Source organism: Aegilops tauschii, chromosome 1 (assembly GCF_002575655.3).
Source record: "Aegilops tauschii subsp. strangulata cultivar AL8/78 chromosome 1, Aet v6.0, whole genome shotgun sequence".
Classification (NCBI taxonomy): Eukaryota; Viridiplantae; Streptophyta; class Magnoliopsida; order Poales; family Poaceae; genus Aegilops; species Aegilops tauschii.
In genome coordinates this window covers 289,883,838-289,906,283 of record NC_053035.3, presented here as the reverse complement: position 1 = coordinate 289,906,283, position 22,446 = coordinate 289,883,838, and the positions used below count along the sequence as shown (strand labels likewise).

Below are 22,446 nucleotides of genomic sequence, written 5' to 3'. Positions count from 1 at the left end.
GAACAACTGGATTTTCTTTGATGACTCATCTACATTAAAACTTATAATAACATGCATTTGGAACCATCAACTTGTATGTCATGATGAACTTTCACAACTGATGAATTCCTTTTATTTTCTACTCTATCTACTACTAGGGGCGGGAGTGATTTCATAGAAATTGATTGTTTCTAAGAAGAGAAGAAAAATAATTTGATTTGATTTTATGACAAGTTGACGATGATGGAGTGAACCTGTCTTCGCGGGGCTGAGTCGAGCCAGCTCCACTTCCCTGCCACGATACGATACCACGACGATTTCACCACAGCCGTGGAAAAACCGAGATCGGAAGGTGGTACAGCTTCTCTCAACAAAAGCACAAAACTAATACACAAAAGCCAAAATCAAATCAACGAAATCAATCGGACGCCGACGAGAAGACAGCGAAATTCTCAATCTCCGACCACCCTACCGGTCTCCGGCGATCGGCGTACCCGCGGGCCACCCTGGACAGGATCGCCGGGTGGGGGGATCTCGTCGCCCAGATCGGCCGCGCTGGGGGCGAATCACTCCCGCCACTCTCCGGCGGCGCCGCGCTCCCCCTTCTTCCAGCTCCCGCTCCCCTGGCGGAACCCTAATGCCCGCCGCCGCAGCCTCCTAGAGAACATGGACTTCGCCAGCCGCCACACCGCCGCGGCCCCGCCGGCCAACGCCGGGGCCGACGCCTCCTCCTCCGCCGTCACCGAGGAGCCCGAGTACCTCGCCAGGTACTTCGTCGTCAAGCACTCGTGGCGGGGGAGGTACCGCCGGATCCTCTGCATCGCCGCCTCGGGCGTCGTCACGCTCGACCCGACCACGCTCGCCGTCACCAACTCCTACGACTTCGCCGCAGACTTCGACCGCGCGGCGCCCGACCCCAACGGCGCCGCCGAATTCTCGCTCAGCGTCCGCTCTGACGGCAAGGGCAAGTTCAAGGCCATGCGCTTCTCCTCGCCGCTCCGCGCCGGGATCCTCACCGAGCTCCACCGCCTGCGCCCCGTGCACCCGGTTGTCGAGTTCCCCGTCCTCCACCTCCGCCGCCGCACCCAAGAGTGGGCACCCTTCGTAAGTTCTCCGCCCTTGCCCAATCGCGCCTTTCTTATCTTCTCTCCCGAGCACTATCCAGCCGTGCTACTATTCTGAATAATACTAGGTTGGAATATAATACCTACACGGTCATCAGTCGATGCTTTCATGCCCAATCCAACTTAGTTTTGGGGTATATGGTACTGATAACTGCATTACTGAAACTTCATATTTAAAGGGCTGCATCAGTTAACTAGCCAAAGAATTGTCCAGTTAGCCAAATGAGGTGGAATTGAGAAGAGGGTTATCTTATATGCCTGTACTGAAGTCAAATAGTTAGCTAGTTGTTGTTAATCCCGGCGGCAAAATCCTTGCTGATTCTCAGATTGTCATGTGGTCATTTTTTTTGGCATGGGGCTTACTTAGTTTACAAAGCTACAAATTGAAGGGATGTAAAAAAATAAATGGTCTTCGGATCGTGCCATACTTCCATCTTTTTGGTGCCGAACTTAGTTTACAAAGCTACTAATTGAAGGGGCATTAAAAATAGTGTAGCATACTTGTATAATTCTCTCTCCGTATCAAGATATAAGACATTTTTGTAGGCTAGTTTAGCCTACAAAAATGTCTTATATTTTGGTACAGAGGTAGTAGTATTTTTTCACGCAATTGGTTATCTCTCTATTTATGGACAAAATTAACAAATGAACACCAATTTTCAAACCGTGCTACAATAAATGGCTGAAAACTAAATCACTCAGTTTTCAAATTATGCCGCAAGACCGCAATGCTAATACCAAGCATTTAAGTAGTTAATAATAAATGAACATTACTGCACTCAGTTGATGAATTGTTAGACGGGCAGCTGATTGTAGAGTACCTCTACTGTAATTTACTTACACCATGCTGTTTCAGATGAATCTACTGTTTTAAATCATCAGCTGTTTAACATCTGATGATATCTTGGTTACTGGCATTGAAAAACATTATGTAGAAAATTAAGGTCACTTCATTGGGAATTGAGCTCCTTGAAGTACACTCTGGTAATCTACGCTGGTGCTTGGACTTTAGAGATATGGATTCTCCTGCTATCTTGCTCTTGGGGGATAATTATGGGAGGAGGAGCGCTGAAGGCGGAGGGTTTGTGCTATGCCCCCTTTATGGAAGGAAGTCGAAAGCATTTATGGCTGCATCAGGCAGTACAAACACTCTGATTATATCATCTTTGGTATGCCTTTTTGTATTCTTCTTTGTTAGTTGTTTCATTGCCTGTTACAAGTTGATGTAGCATTCTAATGCCAGTTATCTTTCAGACAAAAACTGCCAAGTCAGCAATTGGATTATCACTCTCCATTGACAATTCACAGTCAATGACAGCTGCTGACTTCATAGCAAGGAGAGGTGAATATTGTATATCTGGTGATGATGAATTTTACTTGTGCTGCCGTTTTGTTGGGGATATTGAGTAGATTTTTAGGTGACTATTGTTTATGATGATGAGGGAAGGGGAGCCTTTGGCGCAGTGGTAAAGCTGCTGCCTTGTGACCATTGTTAAGCTTCATGCACTAGCCAACGCAACCAAAAGTCCGAACTGATGTAAAGGGCTAGTGCAATCCACATATACTGTAACACCCCCTCTCACGTGTGACGGGGAAGACAAGTCAACACGTGCAACTGAAAGAGAGCGACGGCACGCGAAACTCACGTATGACTCAAGAGGCCTCTGCGTGGACACAAAGGGGGGCTATAAGCAATTTTTTTTAATAAATTGCGAAAATCAGGACTTGAACTCAAGACCATAGCTCCGATACCATGTTAAGCTTCATGCACTAGCCAACGCAACCAAAAGTCCGAACTGATGGAAAGGGCTAGTGCAATCCACATATACTGTAACAACCATGAGGTCACGGGTTCAAGTCCTGGAAACAGCCTCTTACAAAAATGTAGGGAAAGGCTGTGTACAATAGACCCAAAGTGGTCGGACCCTTCCCCGGACCCTGCGCAAGCGGGAGCTACATGCACCGGGCTGCCCTTTTATTGTTTATGATGATGAGGCTGCACATATTAATGCTTATATACAGTTTTCAATACATTTTTTCAGTATACAGCTTCAATATCAATATAAAACAAACAGACTCAGCGAAATAGCACCAAGTTTCAGATTGGTACATAAAATTCACATCTATCTCATGTATTAGTTTCAAGTTTATCTACAATGTCATCAAATCTACATCTGCCTCATGCAACAAAGGAGTAAAACTTGAACTGATGTTCTCTGTGTTCCCTGTGGCTATCATCTCACTTGATTTTCATTTTAGCTAATGAGGCAGTTGGAGCTGCTGAAACTCGGCATGGAGAATGGTCGGTAATAAGATTACGTCCTGCTGCACATGGCACTGCCTGTATTGAGAGCTTGAGTTTGGGTGTTGGACCACGGGGAGGACTTGGAGAACAGGGTGATTCTGTTTCTCGGCAGCTCGTTCTTACAAACACATCACTTGTGGAAAGGCGCCCTGAGAATTATGAGGTAGCCATTTTTTTATTTTTTATTTTTGTATAAATCATTCACACTGAAACTTTTGATAGCATATGCACATGCTGCAAGTATGCTGCCATTGGCAAATCAGCTTTCAATAAATGGTAGTCTTGAGTACAAGGTCTAAGGGCACTTACATCAATTGTGGATATGTTTCTATTAGATTGCTTGTTCTTTCTTTCTGCTATGACTTTGGTGTGGTAGGCTTCTTACTTGGTTGCCCTGTATCTTATCTTTCCAGGCTACTATTGTCCGGCCTCTATCAGCAGTAAGTGCCCTTGTACGATTTGCAGAAGAGCCGCAGATGTTTGCATTCGAATTCAATGATGGTTGCCCGATTCATGTAAGTAGTATGCAATATAATATAATAGCCTCTAAGCCCAATGCCAGGAACGCCTTCTAATTGTCTTCTGTTTCTCACTCAGGTATATGCAAGTACGTCCCGTGATAATTTAATTGCAACAGTTGTTGATGTTTTACAAACCCAGGTATCACTTCTTTGATCTTTCTCGACTTTGCACCACTTGAGGTTAACAGAGTTGATATAATGTTTTGTGGAGGTGGAAAATGGTACTAGTTCTACCCTGATATATTCCAATACTCAGATTTACGGTCCTTCTTAGCAAGCTTGAAGTGACTTGTACTTTTTGCTCATCTAAGTCAATACTTTCCAATGAAAATAGAGACATACATCCTGGTTAGAATTTAGTTTGCGGTTCCAAGTCACTATCTGAAGGGGAGCCTTGGCGCAGTGCTAAAGCTGTTCCCTTGTGACCATGTGGTCACGGGTTCAAGTCCTGGGAACAGCCTCTTGCAGAAATGCAGGGAAAGGCTGTGTACAAAAGACCCAGAGTGGTCGGACCCTTCCCCGGACCCTGCGCAAGCGGGAGCTACATGCACTGGGCTGCCCTTTTTTTTCCAAGTCACTATCTCCAGTCGTGCCTGATTAGCTGTATGAAGAGTACAGTTTCTTCGTGTGTACGTGTTACATATTCACAATATACAGCTTAGCAATCACTGAGTGTAAACACCAAAGTGCTTTCTAGGCACTAGAAGTGCAGTGAAACAAAACGCATGGATATGTACCACACCTGGCCCCATTACATATACACTTAATCTCACAAGCACAGTGTAAGTTCACACACAGTGTAAGTTCACATGTCGTGTATAGTTACTGATCACCTAATGTGGTGGTGTTACATGAAAGAAATCACTCCGAGGACTGCATAACTACTTGGTCAACATTAAAGCAATTCAACTGTCATGTAGCTCTGTTCTGTACTAAATTGATTTATCTTTTTCTCGTGCCCATGACATGAGTTTCTTCTACAGTTATACTCCTCTAGCATAGATCACTACCACATGCTTAGAATGCATAGTACAATTCAGCCTTCCTTTCTTATCAGTTGATGTTCGTCTTGCATGTGTTTGTCTACTATGCTCACCTTGATCTCTGCGTCCAAGCATTCTCTTTATTTTAATCTCCTTGTTGCTTGCAGAGGCAATGTGCAATTCCAGTGCTGCCAAGGTTGACTATGCCTGGTCATCGTATAGATCCACCTTGTGGGGTTGCCCATCTTCAGATACCTCAAAATGCTACTGTTGATATGGAAGCTGCTAACATGTACGTAAAACATTTAGCTGTGGTCGCGAAAGAGGCTGTAGCTTCATCTGACACTGTTCCGGGAGCAAAAATCAGATTATGGCGTAGAATAAGGGAGTTTAATGCATGTATACCATATACCGGAGTGCCCATCAATATTGAAGTGCCTGAGGTGGTCCTAATGGCTTTAATTAGTCTTCTTCCAGCCACCCCGCAAAATCTTCCTGCTGATGCTCCACCTCTTCCGCCTCCATCACCAAAAGCAGCAGCAACAATAATGGGGTTCGTTGCATGCTTACGGAGGCTACTTACATCAAGAAGTGTGTCATCACATGTGATGGCATTTCCTGTTGCTGTTGGGAGAATAATGGGTTTGCTTAGGAATGGCTCAGAGGGAGTGGCAGCTGAGGCTGCTGGGCTTGTGGCTATGCTAATTGGTGGTGGTCCTGGTGATACATCGATGTTGATGGATACGAGGGGAGAATCCCATGCTACCTACATGCATGCAAAGTCTGTACTGTTTGCACAACCGATCTATGTTCCAGTCCTTGTTAGCAGATTGAAGCCATTATCAGTTTCACCATTACTTTCTCTGTCTGTTGTGGAAATCCTTGAAGCTATGCTTTGTGATCCCCATGGTGAAACAACCCAACATGCTACATTTGTTGAGTTACTACGTCAAGTTGCTGGTTTGCGCCGTCGGTTGTTTGCCTTATTTGCGCACCCTGCTGAAAGTGTAAGAGAGACCATTTCAGTTATTATGCGTACAATCGCTGAGGAAGATGCAATAGCAGCAGAGTCTATGCGTGATGCTGCCTTGAAGGATGGTGCGCTTCTGAGGCATTTGTTAAATGCTTTCTTCTTCCCTGCCGGTGAGCGGCGTGATGTTAGTCGGCAGCTTGTTGCTCTGTGGGCCGATTCTTATCAACCTGCGCTGGATTTGCTGTCCAGAATACTTCCTCCTGGACTTGTTGCTTATCTTCATACGAGGTCAGATGAAGATTCTCAGAACCAGTATGACGAAGTACCGCTAAGCAGAAGGCAGAAGCGGATACTTCAGCAGAGGAGGGCTCTTGGTGGTAAGAACATGGAAACACCAGAACAAGGAATGCCCCCCAATAGTGTTGATGATGCAGATTTCTTCAGGCACACCAGTGTGGGTCCTTATGGAGGAGCAGATGTCAATCAGAGGCATGCCGGCCAGTACTCAACCGTCCACACCCCTTCTCCTGCTATGAGTATTGACCCTTCTCATGCAGTTCCACATGGTGCTGTACCTCAGTCTGTTTCTGAAAATCATCAACTTGGAACACCACAGCTGGATTCACACACTTATTCAGTGGACCCCACTGCTAATGGTGACCTTATTGAGTCCTCACATTCAGATTTCTCAGTACCTGCACAGATTGTGGTGGAAAACACTCCTGTGGGATCTGGCAGGCTACTATGTAATTGGTTTGGATTTTGGAGAGCATTTGGTCTAGATCACAATAGAGCAGATTTGATATGGAACGAACGCACAAGGCAAGAATTAAGGGAAGCGTTGCAAACTGAAGTTCATAACCTTGATGTTGAGAAAGAAAGAACCGATGATATTGACCCTGGAAGTTCGGTAAGTGAGGATGATGGTGGTAGTGACACCTTACCGCGAATTTCATGGAACTATGCTGAATTTTTTGTCAGCTACCCTAGCTTGTCTAAAGAAGTCTGTGTTGGGCAATATTACTTACGGTTGCTGCTTGAAAGTGGAAGTAATTACCGAGCACAGGATTTTCCACTACGTGACCCTGTTGCTTTTTTTAGAGCTCTGTACCATCGTTTCTTGTGTGATGCGGATGTTGGTCTAACTGTGGATGGTGCAGTTCCTGATGAACTGGGTTCGTCTGATGATTGGTGTGACATGGGAAGGTTGGATGGGTTTGGTGGGGGTGGAGGTTCCTCAGTAAGAGAGCTTTGTTCAAGGGCAATGGCTATAGTTTATGAGCAACATTACAAAGTTATTGGGCCTTTTGATGGCACAGCACATATTACAGTTCTCTTAGACAGAACAGATGATAGGGCTTTAAGACACCGATTGCTACTTCTGTTAAAGGTTGGTTGTGCTACACCATGACCTCCCCTTTAGTTTTGTTTTTTCTTTCCCATCTTATCATCTGGTAAGATTACATAAGATGCACTAGATATGAAAACATCAATGAGCTTTATTCACATGGAGTTTTCCTGGCCACATCAGTATCATCCATAATACCTTTAGATACCCGTAGAACAGTGAACGTGGGCAATAATTTTATACAATCTTATCAAGATCAATTATCAATAGGTTATTTGCTGATGTGGTGCGTCTTTTCCATGCTGATAAATTTCACTTCTTTGGTTTCCCCTCTTTTTGTAGGCCTTCATGAATGACCTTTCAAATGTTGAAGCATGTGTTCTTGTTGGAGGCTGTGTTTTGGCTGTTGATTTGTTAACTGTTGCTCATGAAGCATCTGAGCGGACAGCTATTCCTCTACAGTCTAATCTCATTGCATCAACCGCATTTATGGAGCCTTCAAAAGAGTGGATGTATATTGACAACGATGGTACAAAAGTTGGTCCACTTGAAAAGGATGCTATTAGAAGGCTGTGGTCAAAGAAGTCAATTGATTGGACAACAAAATGTTGGGCCTCCAGTATGTCTGACTGGAAAAGATTACGTGACATTCGAGAGCTGCGTTGGGCACTTTCTGTTAGGACACCTGTTCTGACTTCTAGTCAGGTATTCAGTCTGCAGCTTTATGATCATGTGCACTCATGCGGCCCACATGCAATTTTTCTGTACCGTCGTTGATTCATGAAAATGTATTTCTGTACGCAGATTGCGGATGCTGCCTTGTCTATATTGCATAGTATGGCATCTGCACATTCTGATCTTGATGATGCGGGAGAGATAGTGACCCCAACTCCTAGGGTGAAACGTATATTGTCAAGTCCAAGATGCCTTCCTCATGTTGCTCAGGTGTTTTTTAGCTTAAGTTTGCTTTGTTTTTCTATAATCAGTGGATACTACTTTGTAGCTATCCTGTTTATACTGTTGATCATACAGGTGCATGATATGGGGAATTTATTCCCATAAAATACTAACATACCCCTTAATCCGCAACTAGGATACAGATAGGAACATGTTTGATAAACATAATCTAAACAGCGAAGTGTGCAGATGAAGTAACAATCCCAGAACATGCCAGCAGACTATAAATCCCCAGTTAACCTGTTAGCGTGGTTATCACCGTTACTGATCTAGCATTTGTTTTTATGATAAGCTGTTGTCGTACCAGTAAACCTCATGCTTATATTGTGATAAATTGATTTAACTCTTCAGTTATTCTGTTGACTTATTTTTCATGACTTCTGGAATCATTTTATCAATCAAACACTGATGAAACAAAACATTTTGAAATTATATATAGGCCATGCTTACTGGGGAACCAAGCATTGTTGAAGTATCTGCCTCTTTGCTTAAGGCTATTGTCACAAGAAACCCCAAAGCTATGATTCGATTATATAGTACTGGTGCCTTTTACTTTGCATTGGCATACCCTGGTTCAAACCTTCTATCAATCGCACAACTTTTTTCGGCCACGCATACTCATCAAGCCTTTCATGGCGGTGAAGAGGCCGCAGTATCTTCATCATTGCCTTTGGCAAAGCGCAGTGTACTAGGTGGACTGCTCCCAGAATCACTGCTGTATGTCTTAGAACGTAGTGGTCCTTCTGCTTTTGCTGCCGCAATGGTGTCTGATTCTGACACACCAGAGATTATATGGACCCACAAAATGAGGGCAGAACATCTTATCCGCCAGGTATTTTGCCTGTAGCCTTCATTGCTATTTTTTAAGACATTTGCTTTGAAATTTCTGGATTTTAATCTTACTTTCAAATACTTTTTTGCGTTCTACTTGTTTTCTTAGGTTCTGCAGCATCTCGGTGATTTTTCTCAGAAATTGGCTCAACATTGCCATTCATTGTATGATTATGCTCCTATGCCACCTGTGACCTACCCGAATCTGAAAGATGAGATGTGGTGCCATCGTTACTACCTTCGGAACCTATGTGATGAAATCAGGTTTCCTAACTGGCCCATTGTTGAACACGTAGAGTTTTTGCAGTCACTACTGGCAATGTGGCGTGAAGAGTTAACTCGCCGTCCAATGGATTTGTCTGAAGAAGAAGCCTGCAAGATACTGGAGATTACTCTCGATGATCTTGTAATTGGCGAGAAGGGTAGTAGCAAAAAGTCATCCGAGTTAAATCTGGCCAGTTTGGCAAAAAATATTGAAAACATCGACGAAGAGAAGCTTAAGCGCCAATACCGGAAGCTGGCAATAAAATACCACCCAGACAAGAACCCTGAGGGAAGAGAAAAGTTTGTTGCTGTGCAAAAGGCTTACGAGCGATTGCAGGTATTCCATTGTTTCTATGACTGTTGACACCATGCCACCTTTGGTATGCTTGATTTCTTATAGTTAAATTAATTAATTAAATTGGAGGCACCATAAATAAAATGATAGACGGGTTAGTTATATGGAGTTATAACTGGATCATTTTTAGTATAGAGTAATTTTTCGAGGAGGATTGCTAGCAACATAAAATGAGTGTAGTAAATCTCAGGTTATCCTTTCTTAGGAAGTAGGTGTTTCTTTTTTTCTTAGCTTTAAGTTTTCTCCTGTGGAAGATCTCTAAATCTAAATTATAATTGTGTATGGAAAAGCATTTGCTTGTTGAATTTGATTAAGCTGTTCTCCATGTTTTGCCTTCTCTTTTTGTTTCTTATTCTTATTTGGTCCGTCCTTTTCTTTTATTGGGGTAACTGTATGAGCAGATTTCTTCTGTGCACTTCACAAATCATTTTTCACCTTGTAACATTCGCCCTACAAATTGGAGTAAGGCAAAAGGGAACATGTGAGGAAATATTGAGTACTGTTAAGATTATTCCCACAGTGTTTGACTATTGACATCGAGCCCTTTTAAAGATATTTACTGTGAATGTAATATCTATGCATGCAGGCAAGTATGCAAGGATTGCAGGGACCACAGCTCTGGAGGCTGATACTCTTACTTAAGGCACAGTGTATCTTGTACAAGAGATATGGACATGTCTTGGAACCATTCAAATATGCTGGCTATCCTATGTTGCTAAATGCAGTTACTGTAGACAAGGATGATAGCAATTTCCTTTCATCTGATAGAGCCCCTCTTTTGATAGCCGCTTCAGAGCTGATTTGGCTGACGTAAGCTAAAAAAAACTTAGTTTAGCTATGTTTATATATTTTTCCAGAAACTGTTTATTTTCATTGCCTCTCATGTTCTTCTCATCTGCTGCCAGATGTTCATCATCTTCACTAAATGGAGAAGAGCTTATACGAGACAGCGGTATCCCGTTGTTGGCAACACTGCTTTCACGTTGCATGTGCATCGTTCAGCCCACAACTCCGGCACATGAACCAGCGGCTAAAATAGTCACCAATATAATGCACACATTTTCAGCGCTCAGCCTGTTTGAGTCAGGAAGAGTTGAGATTCTTACGTTTGCTGGCCTTGTTGAGGACATTGTGCACTGTACAGAACTTGAATTTGTTCCATCGGCTGTGGATGCTGCTCTGCAGACAGCTGCTAATGTTTCAGTTTCATCTGAACTGCAAAATGCTCTGCTTGCCGCTGGCTTTTTATGGTACTGCCCTGCCATCTTTTTGCTATTGCTATTATAATATGATGATTCCCTCCTCTCTCTAAAAGAAAAGAAGCTATAGTAACATGGAGTTAGTACTGAACGAATTCTGTACATATTATACTTGACTGAATCAAATTGACATATACATTAGCAAAAAAGTAGGTAATGTGAAGCCATAGCAGTGACATATCAATTCAAATGTTTTTGCAGGTTTGTCTTGCCCTTACTGCTTCAATACGATTCAACAGCAGAAGAGAATGAGACAAATGAATCACATGGTGTTGGGGCAAGGGTGCAGATTGCCAAAAATCTTCATGCAGTACATGCAGCTCAGGCTTTGTCAAAGCTTTGTGGTCTTGGTGGTGACGGAATATCAAGCCCATCTAACCTTCCTGCTTTCAATACATTAAGAGCACTTCTTACTCCCAAGCTTGCTGACATGCTGAGAAACCGGCCACCCAAAGATCTATTATCAAATCTGAATTCAAACTTGGAGTCACCAGAGGTAATAGGTTCTCTGTTCAATTGTATATTAGGCAATTTGCTAAGCTTACTACTTTACTATTATTATTACTGGCACATAATCCATGCACACGTGCATACACCTCACTGGACTTAGTGAATTCCATGACAGTGGATCTAGCTTCAAGGATGTAGCAAGAGCAGTTTCATAGTCTTACTTAGTCTCTAGTCCCGACTTGATATTAATTAGCTATGGAAGTGATGTTCTCTACGGGTATAAACAGAAGCACACTCTGAGTAGTGATGCTGTTGTTTATTTAATCAACCATGCAATTGCTTCATAGGGAGCAATTATAAACTACTAACTCCGTTCAAAAATATAAAATGTTTTAGATATTTCAACATGGACTACATACGGACTGAAATGAGTGACCAAACCCACTAAAACGTGTATATATACATCCAATTCAGAAAAAAAGTTAGAATATTTAATATTTGTGAACGGAGGGAGTATTTCACTACTTATGTACTACGCCAGTTCGCAAATGGACGACTTCCTTGAGTGTATGCTGTTAAACTTCTCTACATTTAACTTGTAATATTTTTTAGATTGGTTAAGTAAAAACAATATTATAAATGTCATGAAAATTATTTCCATAATATGACAATTTGATAGTTTGTACTAAAATATTCGTATGGAAAGTAGTGGCCAAAATTGCATCTTGGAGACTATGAAAGGTAATCTAATTACTAATGGAAGGAGTAACTTTCCAAAAATCTACTACAGTTTGGTTCTATATATATATCTGATGATGGCTTCACTAATTTACATATTTTGTTGCTTTAAGTGAGCAATTGCAAGCTGCTTTTCATGAACACGTTTCAGAGATTATTATACGACAATCTACTACTGTTTAGTTGTATGTGTAGACTTGATTTTTATAGCTTAAGAACTTTTTCTTGCTGTAGATCATATGGAATTCTTCAACCAGAGGAGAGCTCCTCAAATTTGTAGATCAGCAGCGAACTAGCCAAGGTCCCGATGGTTCGTACGATTTGACAGAATCACAGTCTTTCAACTATGAAGCTTTGTCAAAAGAATTGAATGTTGGTGATGTCTACTTGAGAGTTTACAACAATCAACCAGATTATGAAATAAGTGATCAGGAAGGATTTTGCATTGCTCTTCTTAAGTTTATAGCAGGTCTAGTGCAAAAGTGGAATTCCATAAATTCGGAGGAAAATATGATGCATGAACATGATTCGGTTATTGATACATCTACTGAAAATGGTGGAGCCAGTGATTCAACTAATGAAGGAAAAGAGGATAATTCATTTGAAAAAGGCGGTAAATATGAAACTGGCGGAGATTGTGAAGTTATTACAAACCTCAGAAGTGGGTTAACATCGCTTCAGGTACTCTTTTAGAACAGGTTTCTCAAGTTTTCTGTGTATGCTGCTCATTTTCTGACTCTTTTTTTCATTCTTTTTTGCTACAGAATCTTCTGACAAGTAATCCAGGCTTGGCTGCTGTTTTTGCTTCCAAGGAACGATTGACACCTCTATTTGAATGCCTTGCGCTGCCTGTTCCTCCTGAAAGCAATATTCCACAAATTTGTTTAAGTGTTCTTTCTCTCTTGACAAAGCATGCTCCTTGTTTGGAGGCCATGGTCGCAGAAAGGACGAGTCTCATTTTGCTATTTCAGATACTACACTGCAATCCTTCTTGTAGGGATGGGGCGCTTGCTGTCCTCTATTCTTTGGCCAGCACGCCAGAGTTGGCCTGGGCTGCTGCCAAGCATGGTGGTGTAGTGTACATTCTCGAACTTATGTTACCCCTTCAAGGTGACAATCTCTATGTTGGCATTTTTTTGCTACATTTAGATATTTATATGAGGCTATGGTGTTGTTGCTATTTCAGAAACTAATGTGTATTTTACACGTTTCACATTCTTCATGCTCTTGCTGTTTTGTTGGCACCAGCTGTTATTTGATGAGCAATAGTATGTTTAATTAATCGATTTTTTAAAATGTAGTGTGAACTTCTCACCAGTATCTTGCACTGATCCACCACCTTTAAGTTTCCTATGTGTTTATCAAACTTTGTTCTATTTTTAACTTATTACCGTTCACATTGGTTTTTTCATGTTTAACTACCACTAGTTTAGAGATCTAATTATGCACAACATATTACTCACTTAGTTTATATCATGTAGAGGAAATCCCTATGCAGCAAAGAGCTGCAGCTGCATCCTTATTGGGCAAACTCGCTGGGCAGCCGATGCATGGTCCCAGGGTGGCCATCACACTTGCTAGATTCTTGCCCGATGGTTTGGTTTCTGCAATTAGAGATGGACCTGGTGAAGCTGTTGTTTCATCTCTTGAACAGACAACAGAAACTCCTGAACTTGTATGGACACCTGCAATGGCAGCTTCTCTTTCTGCGCAGCTGTCTACCATGGCGGCAGACCTTTACCAAGAGCAGATGAAAGGACGTCTTGTTGATTGGGATGTGCCGGAACAACCATCTGGCCAACATGTAATGAAGGATGAACCACAGGTATAGTGCTTGTTCTAGAATCATTCTGGTATCTGCATTTCATAACATTGGCTTAGGTATTATCATGCTGTGCAAATTTCAGGTTGGTGGAATATATGTGAGACTTTTCCTAAAGGATCCCAAGTTTCCACTGAGAAACCCTAAAAGATTCCTTGAAGGGCTCCTAGATCAGTATGTTTCTTCAGTTGCTGCTACCCACTATGAAGCAAATGCAGTTGATCCAGAACTTCCTTTGCTGCTTTCTGCCGCACTTGTTTCTTTGTTGCGTGTTCATCCAGCACTTGCAGACCATGTTGGTTACCTAGGTTATGTTCCAAAGCTAGTTGCAGCTATGGCTTATGAGGGAAGAAGGGAGACTATGGCATCTGGACAGGACACAAGTAGAGCGCAAGCAGAACCTATTGAGCACGATAACTCTGATGGTGTCCCTGAGACCACTGTGCAGACTCCACAAGAGAGGGTTCGCCTTAGTTGTTTGCGAGTACTACATCAGCTGGCGTCTAGCACCACTTGTGCTGAAGCTATGGCGGCAACAAGTGCAGGAACTCCTCAGGTATTAAATTATAATTAACTTATTTGTGTTTGTTATGACTCTTGAGGGGAACATTGCATATTGAACTTTTTTGTAGCATCTTTTTTGCTGATACAGCGGCATGGCCACTAATGTAATTTGACTTCATCTGAAAACGTTTGGTGACAAAGCTTGATAATACTAAGTTCAGTGTGAACCTTGGTGTTTAAAGAAATTATGACTGAAAATTCCTTTTCTGGCGTCACTTCAATAATAACTATTTATCTCTTAAATTTACAAGATGTTTGCCTTTATAGTTTGAAAGTATATTCTGTAGAACTTATGGGGGGAGAAGCCAGAAGAGGAAATCCAATATGATTGGCGTAGCACATCTTTTCATAAATGGCATCTAAGGGCCCATCGTGATCTATTTCTTGAACTACCTTGCAGGTTGTTGCACTGCTTATGAAAGCAATTGGATGGCAAGGTGGAAGTATACTGGCATTAGAGACACTAAAGCGTGTTGTTGGCGCTGGTAATCGAGCTAGAGACGCGCTTGTTGCACAAGGGTTAAAGTAAGCTGCTCCAGTTTAGCTATAGGTCTTTAAATATAGAATAGAATATTCCATTTCCCAAATACTCCCTCCGTAAAGAAATGTAAGAGTAGTGATCTAAACGCTCTTATATTTCTTTACGGAGGAGCGTTTAGATCACTAAAGTAGTGATCTAAACGCTCTTATATTTCTTTACGGAGGGAGTATCATTTAATTTCGCAAATTTGAAGTGGCCTTCAACAATCACTATTGAATACTTTGATGCTATATATTGTTAGAGGGCAGACTTGCGTGAATATGCAACTTTAAAGGATGCACCTGGTAATTTATGAAACATTTGCATTTAGTGGGTTCCATTTATGTTGAAAACCTTTCTGATCAAAACTTATTCAATATAGCTATTTTTTTCTGATTGGAAAACTAGGTATTCTGCAGCATCTCAGCATCTGCCTTTACCCCATTATTTTTTGACATTTTACAGAACTAAAACATATTAACTTGTATCGTTTTTCTTCTGGTTAGACTTTGGAATACACCTTTTGTCTAAATGACCATCATTTGCAATATATTGAGACTTTTTTTGAATGAAAATGAATCCTAACCAGGACCTACCACTACCAGTGTCTACTTGCTTCATCTTGTTAGTCACTGCAGTGGTAGAGCTACTGCTTTTCAGTGAAAACAGCTCAATAATAATTATTTTTTGCTCTGTATTTACTACGAATCAAAATAGGGTTGGTCTTGTTGATGTGCTCCTTGGCATTCTTGACTGGCGAGCTGGTGGAAGGCAGGGACTCTGTAACCAAATGAAGTGGAATGAATCAGAGGCTTCAATTGGGCGTGTACTAGCAGTGGAGGTAAGCATCATATTCTGGGTAGCATTTTAGCTAAATCTTGCTATTGCACTGAGCAGTTAGATGCAATCAAAAGAGAATTGGTTTGATCATAGACAGTCTCTAGGGAGCTGATGTCCAAAGTGCATCTTCCATTTTGCTTGTTTTGGGTACTGGGTGGTATGAGTTTAAGATTGCCCTGAAATATTTGACCTGAAAATAAATCAAGTGTTTACCCAAAGAATTGGCTGAACTACATTTCGTGTCGTCAAGTCTTTAGAGCATTAGTCTCGTGACTATTGAGGGTGCAATCCTTGGATCCTGTCAAGGCCTCGTTGTGGTATTTATGCATTTTAGGTTCGAGTCGTTTGAAAATTCAATTTCTTCATACTTGAATAGCCTCTACGGCTTGTGTTTTGTTGATAATATTTGATGTACTTGTTTTTCGTTTTGTTTTATCTAAACAGGTACTTCATGCTTTTGCAACGGAAGGCGCTCACTGTGCTAAAGTTCGAGAAATCCTTAATTCTTCTGATGTGAGTCTATAGAACTCTACGGCTCATATTAGCTCATGAAATTGCAGGAGTAGATCATTGATGAAGCGACTCACTCGGCAGTAAACAAGAACTCTAGTTAGTTAATTAAGATCTTTTTTCTGTCTTTCGCAGGTATGGAGCGCTTACAAAGACCAGAAACATGACCTGTTTCTTCCATCCAACGCACAAACTTCTGCTGCCGGAGTTGCAGGGCTTATTGAGAGCTCATCTTCAAGGCTCACCTATGCCCTCACGGCGGCGCCCTCGTCTCAACCCGCCCTGGTCCGTCTACCATCGTCTTCTCCTCCTCCATCGACTGGTCCTGTAAATCCTGCCAGCGGGCGGCGGCATTCGTAGCGCACAAGTTGAAAAACACGCTGATCTCAGCTTCTTGACGATGGCGTGAACATTTTGGAGTTGGTTAGCTCTTCAGAGCGACTGCAGGTGGATTGCAAGTACATAGCATGTACAGTTTTTTCTGTTACAGAGGTCGGGTGTCGTGTGCGTTTCTTGTACATGTAAAAGCACTCCTTTTTGTGAGTTTCACCTGTCCATAGAAAAAATCCGGGATGGAAATGATTGCATCGATTCGTTTCGGCTTCATGCCATGCCAATACATTGTCCTTTTCACATAAGAGGAATGAGCTGCATGGTATTTCTTTTGCCTCTCACATTTTGATGTTTGCCCAGCCACCGAAACTATTTGTCACTTGATTCTCAGATGCTTGCCTGCTCACTTGCTCTGGGCGAAGCTCAATTTGTCATCCGTGGCTTGCATATCTACTGATCAGATGGATTTCATGGGGCGTGCGGCTCACCACCTAGCCTCCCCACAGCTGCACCACCGAGCCTCTCCACACAAATGGTACATTGTCGTTGCTGCGTGCGCTGTCACGCTTTGGCACGCTCAGAATGAGTTTTCAACAAGCGCTGGTCTGCTGCCTACATCAGTACATATGTGCCCGAAATGCTCAGGCTTTGGAGCGACAGATCATAGCGCAAGGTGGAAGATAAGGGACTCTGTTGGCTTGGGCACATAAGTTGGAGTGTTGATTAGCTCGCTGTTTTACATGTTGAGTCTTGCTATACACACGATTCTTTCCGGACGATTCTAAGACGACAGGTTAAATCAGCCACACATGCGCAGGATTGACTTTGCAAGGGCCGCTGGATTGTTTGATCGTCCGCAAGTCGGCCAGGAGATGTCAGTCTGTGGAGCAGTTTCGTTACGTGTTTTAGTGCATAAGTTGTTCCTCTTGCCCCTGCCTTCCTTTCTTTCTCTTGTGGCCCTTTTGCACCACGGTGCACATCACAAGCCTCATGTAATTGACCACTGGTCTTCAGTCTTTGCCTGTTTTGAATATATAAGATAGAAGGATCTACCTTTCATTTCGTTTTTTCAATCGCCCGACTGATCGACTGTTTCGTCGGCCTCCTCACTCTCTCGCTGCGTGGCTATGTGGCCCCGTGCGAGTCGCCTCTCTCTATCTTTCTCTACCTCGTCTCTTCTTCATGTGTCTTGCCCCATTCCCCTCCCCCCGCTCCACCTACACCGTCGCAGCGCACAAGCACTTTGTCGCTTCCTCATAGCTTTGCCTCCGGATGGCATGGATGTCCACTGCTGCGACGCGTGTCTTTATTGCGATCGGCGTGATGGTGTAGCGATCCGATCTCAAACGGTTCAGTGTCATCCCTGGATCGGTAATGCTGACACATACAATACTCGAAGGATTTATAACAGAGTAACAATCACACACTTATTACATCGAATGTCTTCAAAGAGAACTTATTACAATAAATATGGCTTAAGACCATCTAACACGATAATAGCAGAAAGCTTGAAAGATAAAGTGAGTCCATCAACTCCAACGGCATAACTGAGTGCATGACAACGGCCTAGCGAACCTTACCCTTCGTCTGAAAAGTCTGCAACATAATACGTTGCAGCCCAAAAACGGGTCAGCACATGGAATATGCTGGCAATATAACACAGTAGAGCGATGAACGGATAAATACTATCACTATATGCATATATGGCTGGTGGAGGCTCTATGGTTATATGATTTTGCGAAAAGCCAATTTCTACAACAAATGAATAAATTTTATTTAACTATTATGGTAGTTGAAACATCATTGAGAAGGTTCCTCCAACTCAATCCCAATTAAAGGTAATTATCAACCCAACAAATTAAATTAGAGTGTTGAGATACAATAGGATAATCCAAGTACTAGATACTCAAGATGTCCATAACCGGGACACGGCTAGCCATAATTAGTTTGTATACTCTGCAGAGGTTTGCGCACTTTTCCCCACAAGACTCGATCTCCTCCGTTGGATTTCCCGCACTAGATGGTGTTTGAGAAACGGATGACCGAGACAAAGTCTTTCAGAAACATTAACTCTTTACTCTGGATGGACAGTTACACCTACTTTTCCTCTACATCTGCTAGCCCACCACTGAAAGAGGTCATGCAACATACTCAACTATGCTAGAGCCCATAATAGCTTGTGGCTGCACACGGAAGTTTCTAGCATGAATAATCTTATGATCCCTTTGAGCCTGGGTGGCGGACGGTAGGATAATCACACTGGTACTCCGGGATATCCTAGGGCAACACTGGATTCTCCAGGTGCCCAAACAAGCAATCCACCCAGATGTGTATTAAAGTTGCCACCTTAAGTTGAACCATTAATTAACAATCTCACATCTGTCATGAATTCACTCAAACCCAATCCACGTCTACGAGCATAGCATAGCAATATAGGCATAACGTAGAAGTAACTCCCAGGGTTTGATAATAAACAGGGCAATAGGTTCTACCTCATCAACTACTTCCCAAACCCAGAAGTTAACACATCCTAATCACGCATTGTTTGAGGATTGTAACTAATGCATAAAAAGTTGGGTATGAAAAGAGTATGATCAATGTGTTACTTGCCTTGCTGACGATCCGCAAAACCTAGGGACTCGTAGTAGCACGCTTCGCACTCCGGGAATTCTATCGCAAACAAACAATAACACACATAAGCAATCAAGCAAACATGCATGGGTAAAACTCAAATAAGAAGATCTACCAGAAAGTTCAACTTAAGAACTCCGGTTTGCAAAAAGAATCAAATCAAACGGAGCAACGAAACTCAAACTGCGAAAGAAATAAGATCCGATTACTAATCTGGACTAAAGTCAAATTTTACAGTACCAAAATGTTGTTCAAGTTGGTTAAACAGAAAGAGGGCTTCGAGACGAAGATCTAGGCGCTTGAATCGCCTGATATCGATAAACGAGCGAAAAGATAAACTAAAACGAAAATCGAGTCAGAAATCGCGATTGGAAATAATCGCGAAAAACTCTGGAAAAAGGAAAACTGACAAACAGGCTAACGAATGAACGTTCGATGTCTGTGACTAACGGGTGAACGACGTTCGTTTAAACGAACGAACGGACGAACGTCCGCAAAATAAATAAACCAACAGAAAGACCGATCTAATGAAATAAACCGAAAATTTAAAAACCCAGATCTAGATCTAGGGTTTACCGAAATAAACCGACGAAAAAAACGGCGGCGGCGGCTAACTCCGGCGAAGTCGTTGTCGGCGGCGGCGGCTTGCGCGGCGCGGCGCGCGGCTCAAGGCGGCAGCGGCGGCTAGGGTTTGGGAGGCGCGGGCGGGCTGGCGGCGGGGGTGGCTCGGGCGGCTTATAAAGGCGGCCTGGCCTGGGGAGTCCGGGCCGGTTACGGCCCGTAGGTCGGTTATTTTTTAAATAATTCCGACGCACAGAAAAAAAAGAAAAAGAATACTAAACGGACTCCAAAAATCCCGAAATAAATTTTCCCCGTCCTCTAAAAATACGGCGGACAAGGTGAACATTTACTTGGGCCTAAAATGCAATTTTGAAAAACGCGTATTTTCCTATTTCAAATAAAATTGAAATAAAACCCGAATAAAATAAAATATTTGATTTTAATATATTTCCTCCAATATTTCATTTATTTTGGGAGAAGTCATATTATCTCCTCTCAGATATTTTTAATATGAAATATTTTCAGAGAGAAAATAAATTAAAACCAAAGTGATCCTTGTTTCAATATTTGATAAAATTCAAATATGAAAATCGTGAAATCCCCAACTCTCTCCGAGAGTCCTTGAGTTGCTTAGAATTTCGAGGATCGCAAAACAAATATGCAATAAAATATGATATGCATGAATGACCTATGTATAACATTCCAAATTGAAAATTTGGAATGTTACAAACCTACCCCCCTGAAAATGAATCTCGTCATCGAGATTCGGGTTGGCTAGAAAATAGGTGCGGGTGGTCTTTGCGTAGATCATCCTCTCGTTCCCAGGTGGCTTCGTCCTCCGTATGGTGGATCCACTGAACTTTGCAAAACTTGATAACCTTGCTGCGAGTAACCTGGCTGGCAAACTCTAGAACCTTGACAGGTTTCTCCTCATATGTCAAATCACTGTCCAACTGAATTGCTTTCAGGGGCACTGTATCTCTCAAAGGAATATCGGCCATCTCTGCATGGCACTTCTTCAACTGGGAAACGTGAAACACATCATGTACTCCTGACAGTCCTTCGGGTAACTCCAACTTCTAGGCAACCTCTCCCATACGTTCCAAAACACGGTACGGTCCTACAAATCTCGGGGCTAACTTTCCCTTAACTCCAAAACGCTTAACTCCTCGAAGAGGTGACACTCGCAGATATGCTCGGTCTCCGATTTCATAGACTACCTCCTTGCGTTTTGAATCCGCATAACTCTTCTGTCGGGACTGAGCTACCTTCAGTCTATCCCGAATCAGCTTAACCTTCTCTTCAGATTCCTTAATCAAATCCGGTCCAAACAACTGGCGGTCTCCAACTTCATCCCACATCAACGGTGTCCGGCATCTTCTTCCATACAAGGCTTCAAACGGTGCCATCTTCAAACTGGCCTGGTAGCTGTTATTGTAAGAGAACTCCGCATAGGGAAAGTTGTCATCCCAACTAGATCCGTAATCTAGCACACAAGCTCTCAACATGTCCTCCAGAATCTGATTGACTCTCTCACTCTGTCCATCTGTCTGCGGGTGAAAAGCTGTACTAAACTCTAGCCTGGTCCCCAAAGTCTGGTGCAGCTGGTGCCAAAACTTTGAAGTAAACTGTGTTCCTCTATCTGATACGATGGTCCTCGGAACTCCGTGCAGACATACGATCCTGGTCATGTATATCTTGGCCAACTTCGCACTTGTAGAAGTGGTTTTCACGGGGATAAAGTGGGCTACTTTGGTCAAGCGATCCACTACTACCCAGATAGAGTCATATCCTGATCGGGTCCTGGGCAATCCGGTGATAAAATCCATGCCAAGCTTATCCCACTTCCATTCGGGTATCGGCATAGGCTGCAGTAATCCTGCTGGCTTCTGATGTTCTGCCTTCATTCTCTGACATACATCACATACGGCTACATACTCGGCAATATCCTTCTTCATACCAGTCCACCAGAAACACTCCTTCAAATCCAAATACATCTTGGTGTTTCCGGGGTGTATCGAGTATGGTGAGTCATGAGCTTCCTGAAGTATCAACTTCCTGATCTCTGCATTATTGGGCACATAAATACGGTCCTCAAACCATAAGGTGTCGTGCTCATCCTCAAGAAAACCTTTGGCTTTCCCTTCACTCATCTTCTCCTTTATCTCGGCAATCTCCTTGTCATCCATCTGAGCTTCTCGAATCCTTCCCAACAATGTAGACTGAACTTCCATTGCTACAACAAATCCTCTAGGGACTATCTCCAAACGTAGCTCCCTGAGATCCTTGGCTAACTCTTTTGGCATCCCTCCGCTTACGAGGGTGTTAACATAACTCTTACGGCTCAAAGCGTCTGCTATGACATTGGCCTTTCCTGGATGATAATGCAGCTTCATGTCATAATCCTTTATGAGTTCTAACCATCTCCTCTGCCTGAGGTTCAGCTCCTTCTGAGTAAAAATATACTTCAAGCTCTTGTGATCCGTGTACACATCGCAACGGTTTCCAATGAGAAAATGTCTCCAGGTCTTGAGCGCATGCACCACAGCGACTAACTCCAAATCATGCGTGGCATAAT

The 22,446-nt window shown here is 42.7% G+C and overlaps 1 protein-coding gene across 1 annotated transcript; it reads left to right on the top strand.

Annotated features, from left to right (window-relative positions):
- Positions 1 to 247: 247 nt before the first annotated feature.
- LOC109750804 (dnaJ homolog subfamily C GRV2) lies at positions 248 to 17,017 on the top strand. Its single transcript, XM_020309752.4, has 22 exons — positions 248 to 1,083; positions 2,039 to 2,272; positions 2,358 to 2,445; positions 3,363 to 3,571; positions 3,822 to 3,923; positions 4,006 to 4,068; positions 5,080 to 7,275; positions 7,576 to 7,938; positions 8,038 to 8,178; positions 8,630 to 9,022; positions 9,131 to 9,622; positions 10,227 to 10,450; positions 10,546 to 10,890; positions 11,101 to 11,395; positions 12,322 to 12,768; positions 12,852 to 13,197; positions 13,569 to 13,912; positions 13,995 to 14,465; positions 14,874 to 14,998; positions 15,711 to 15,834; positions 16,278 to 16,346; positions 16,479 to 17,017. Exons 1-22 carry the CDS (start codon positions 646 to 648, stop codon positions 16,701 to 16,703), a joined length of 7,734 nt encoding a protein of 2,577 aa, XP_020165341.1. The 5' UTR covers positions 248 to 645; the 3' UTR covers positions 16,704 to 17,017.
- Positions 17,018 to 22,446: the final 5,429 nt, after the last annotated feature.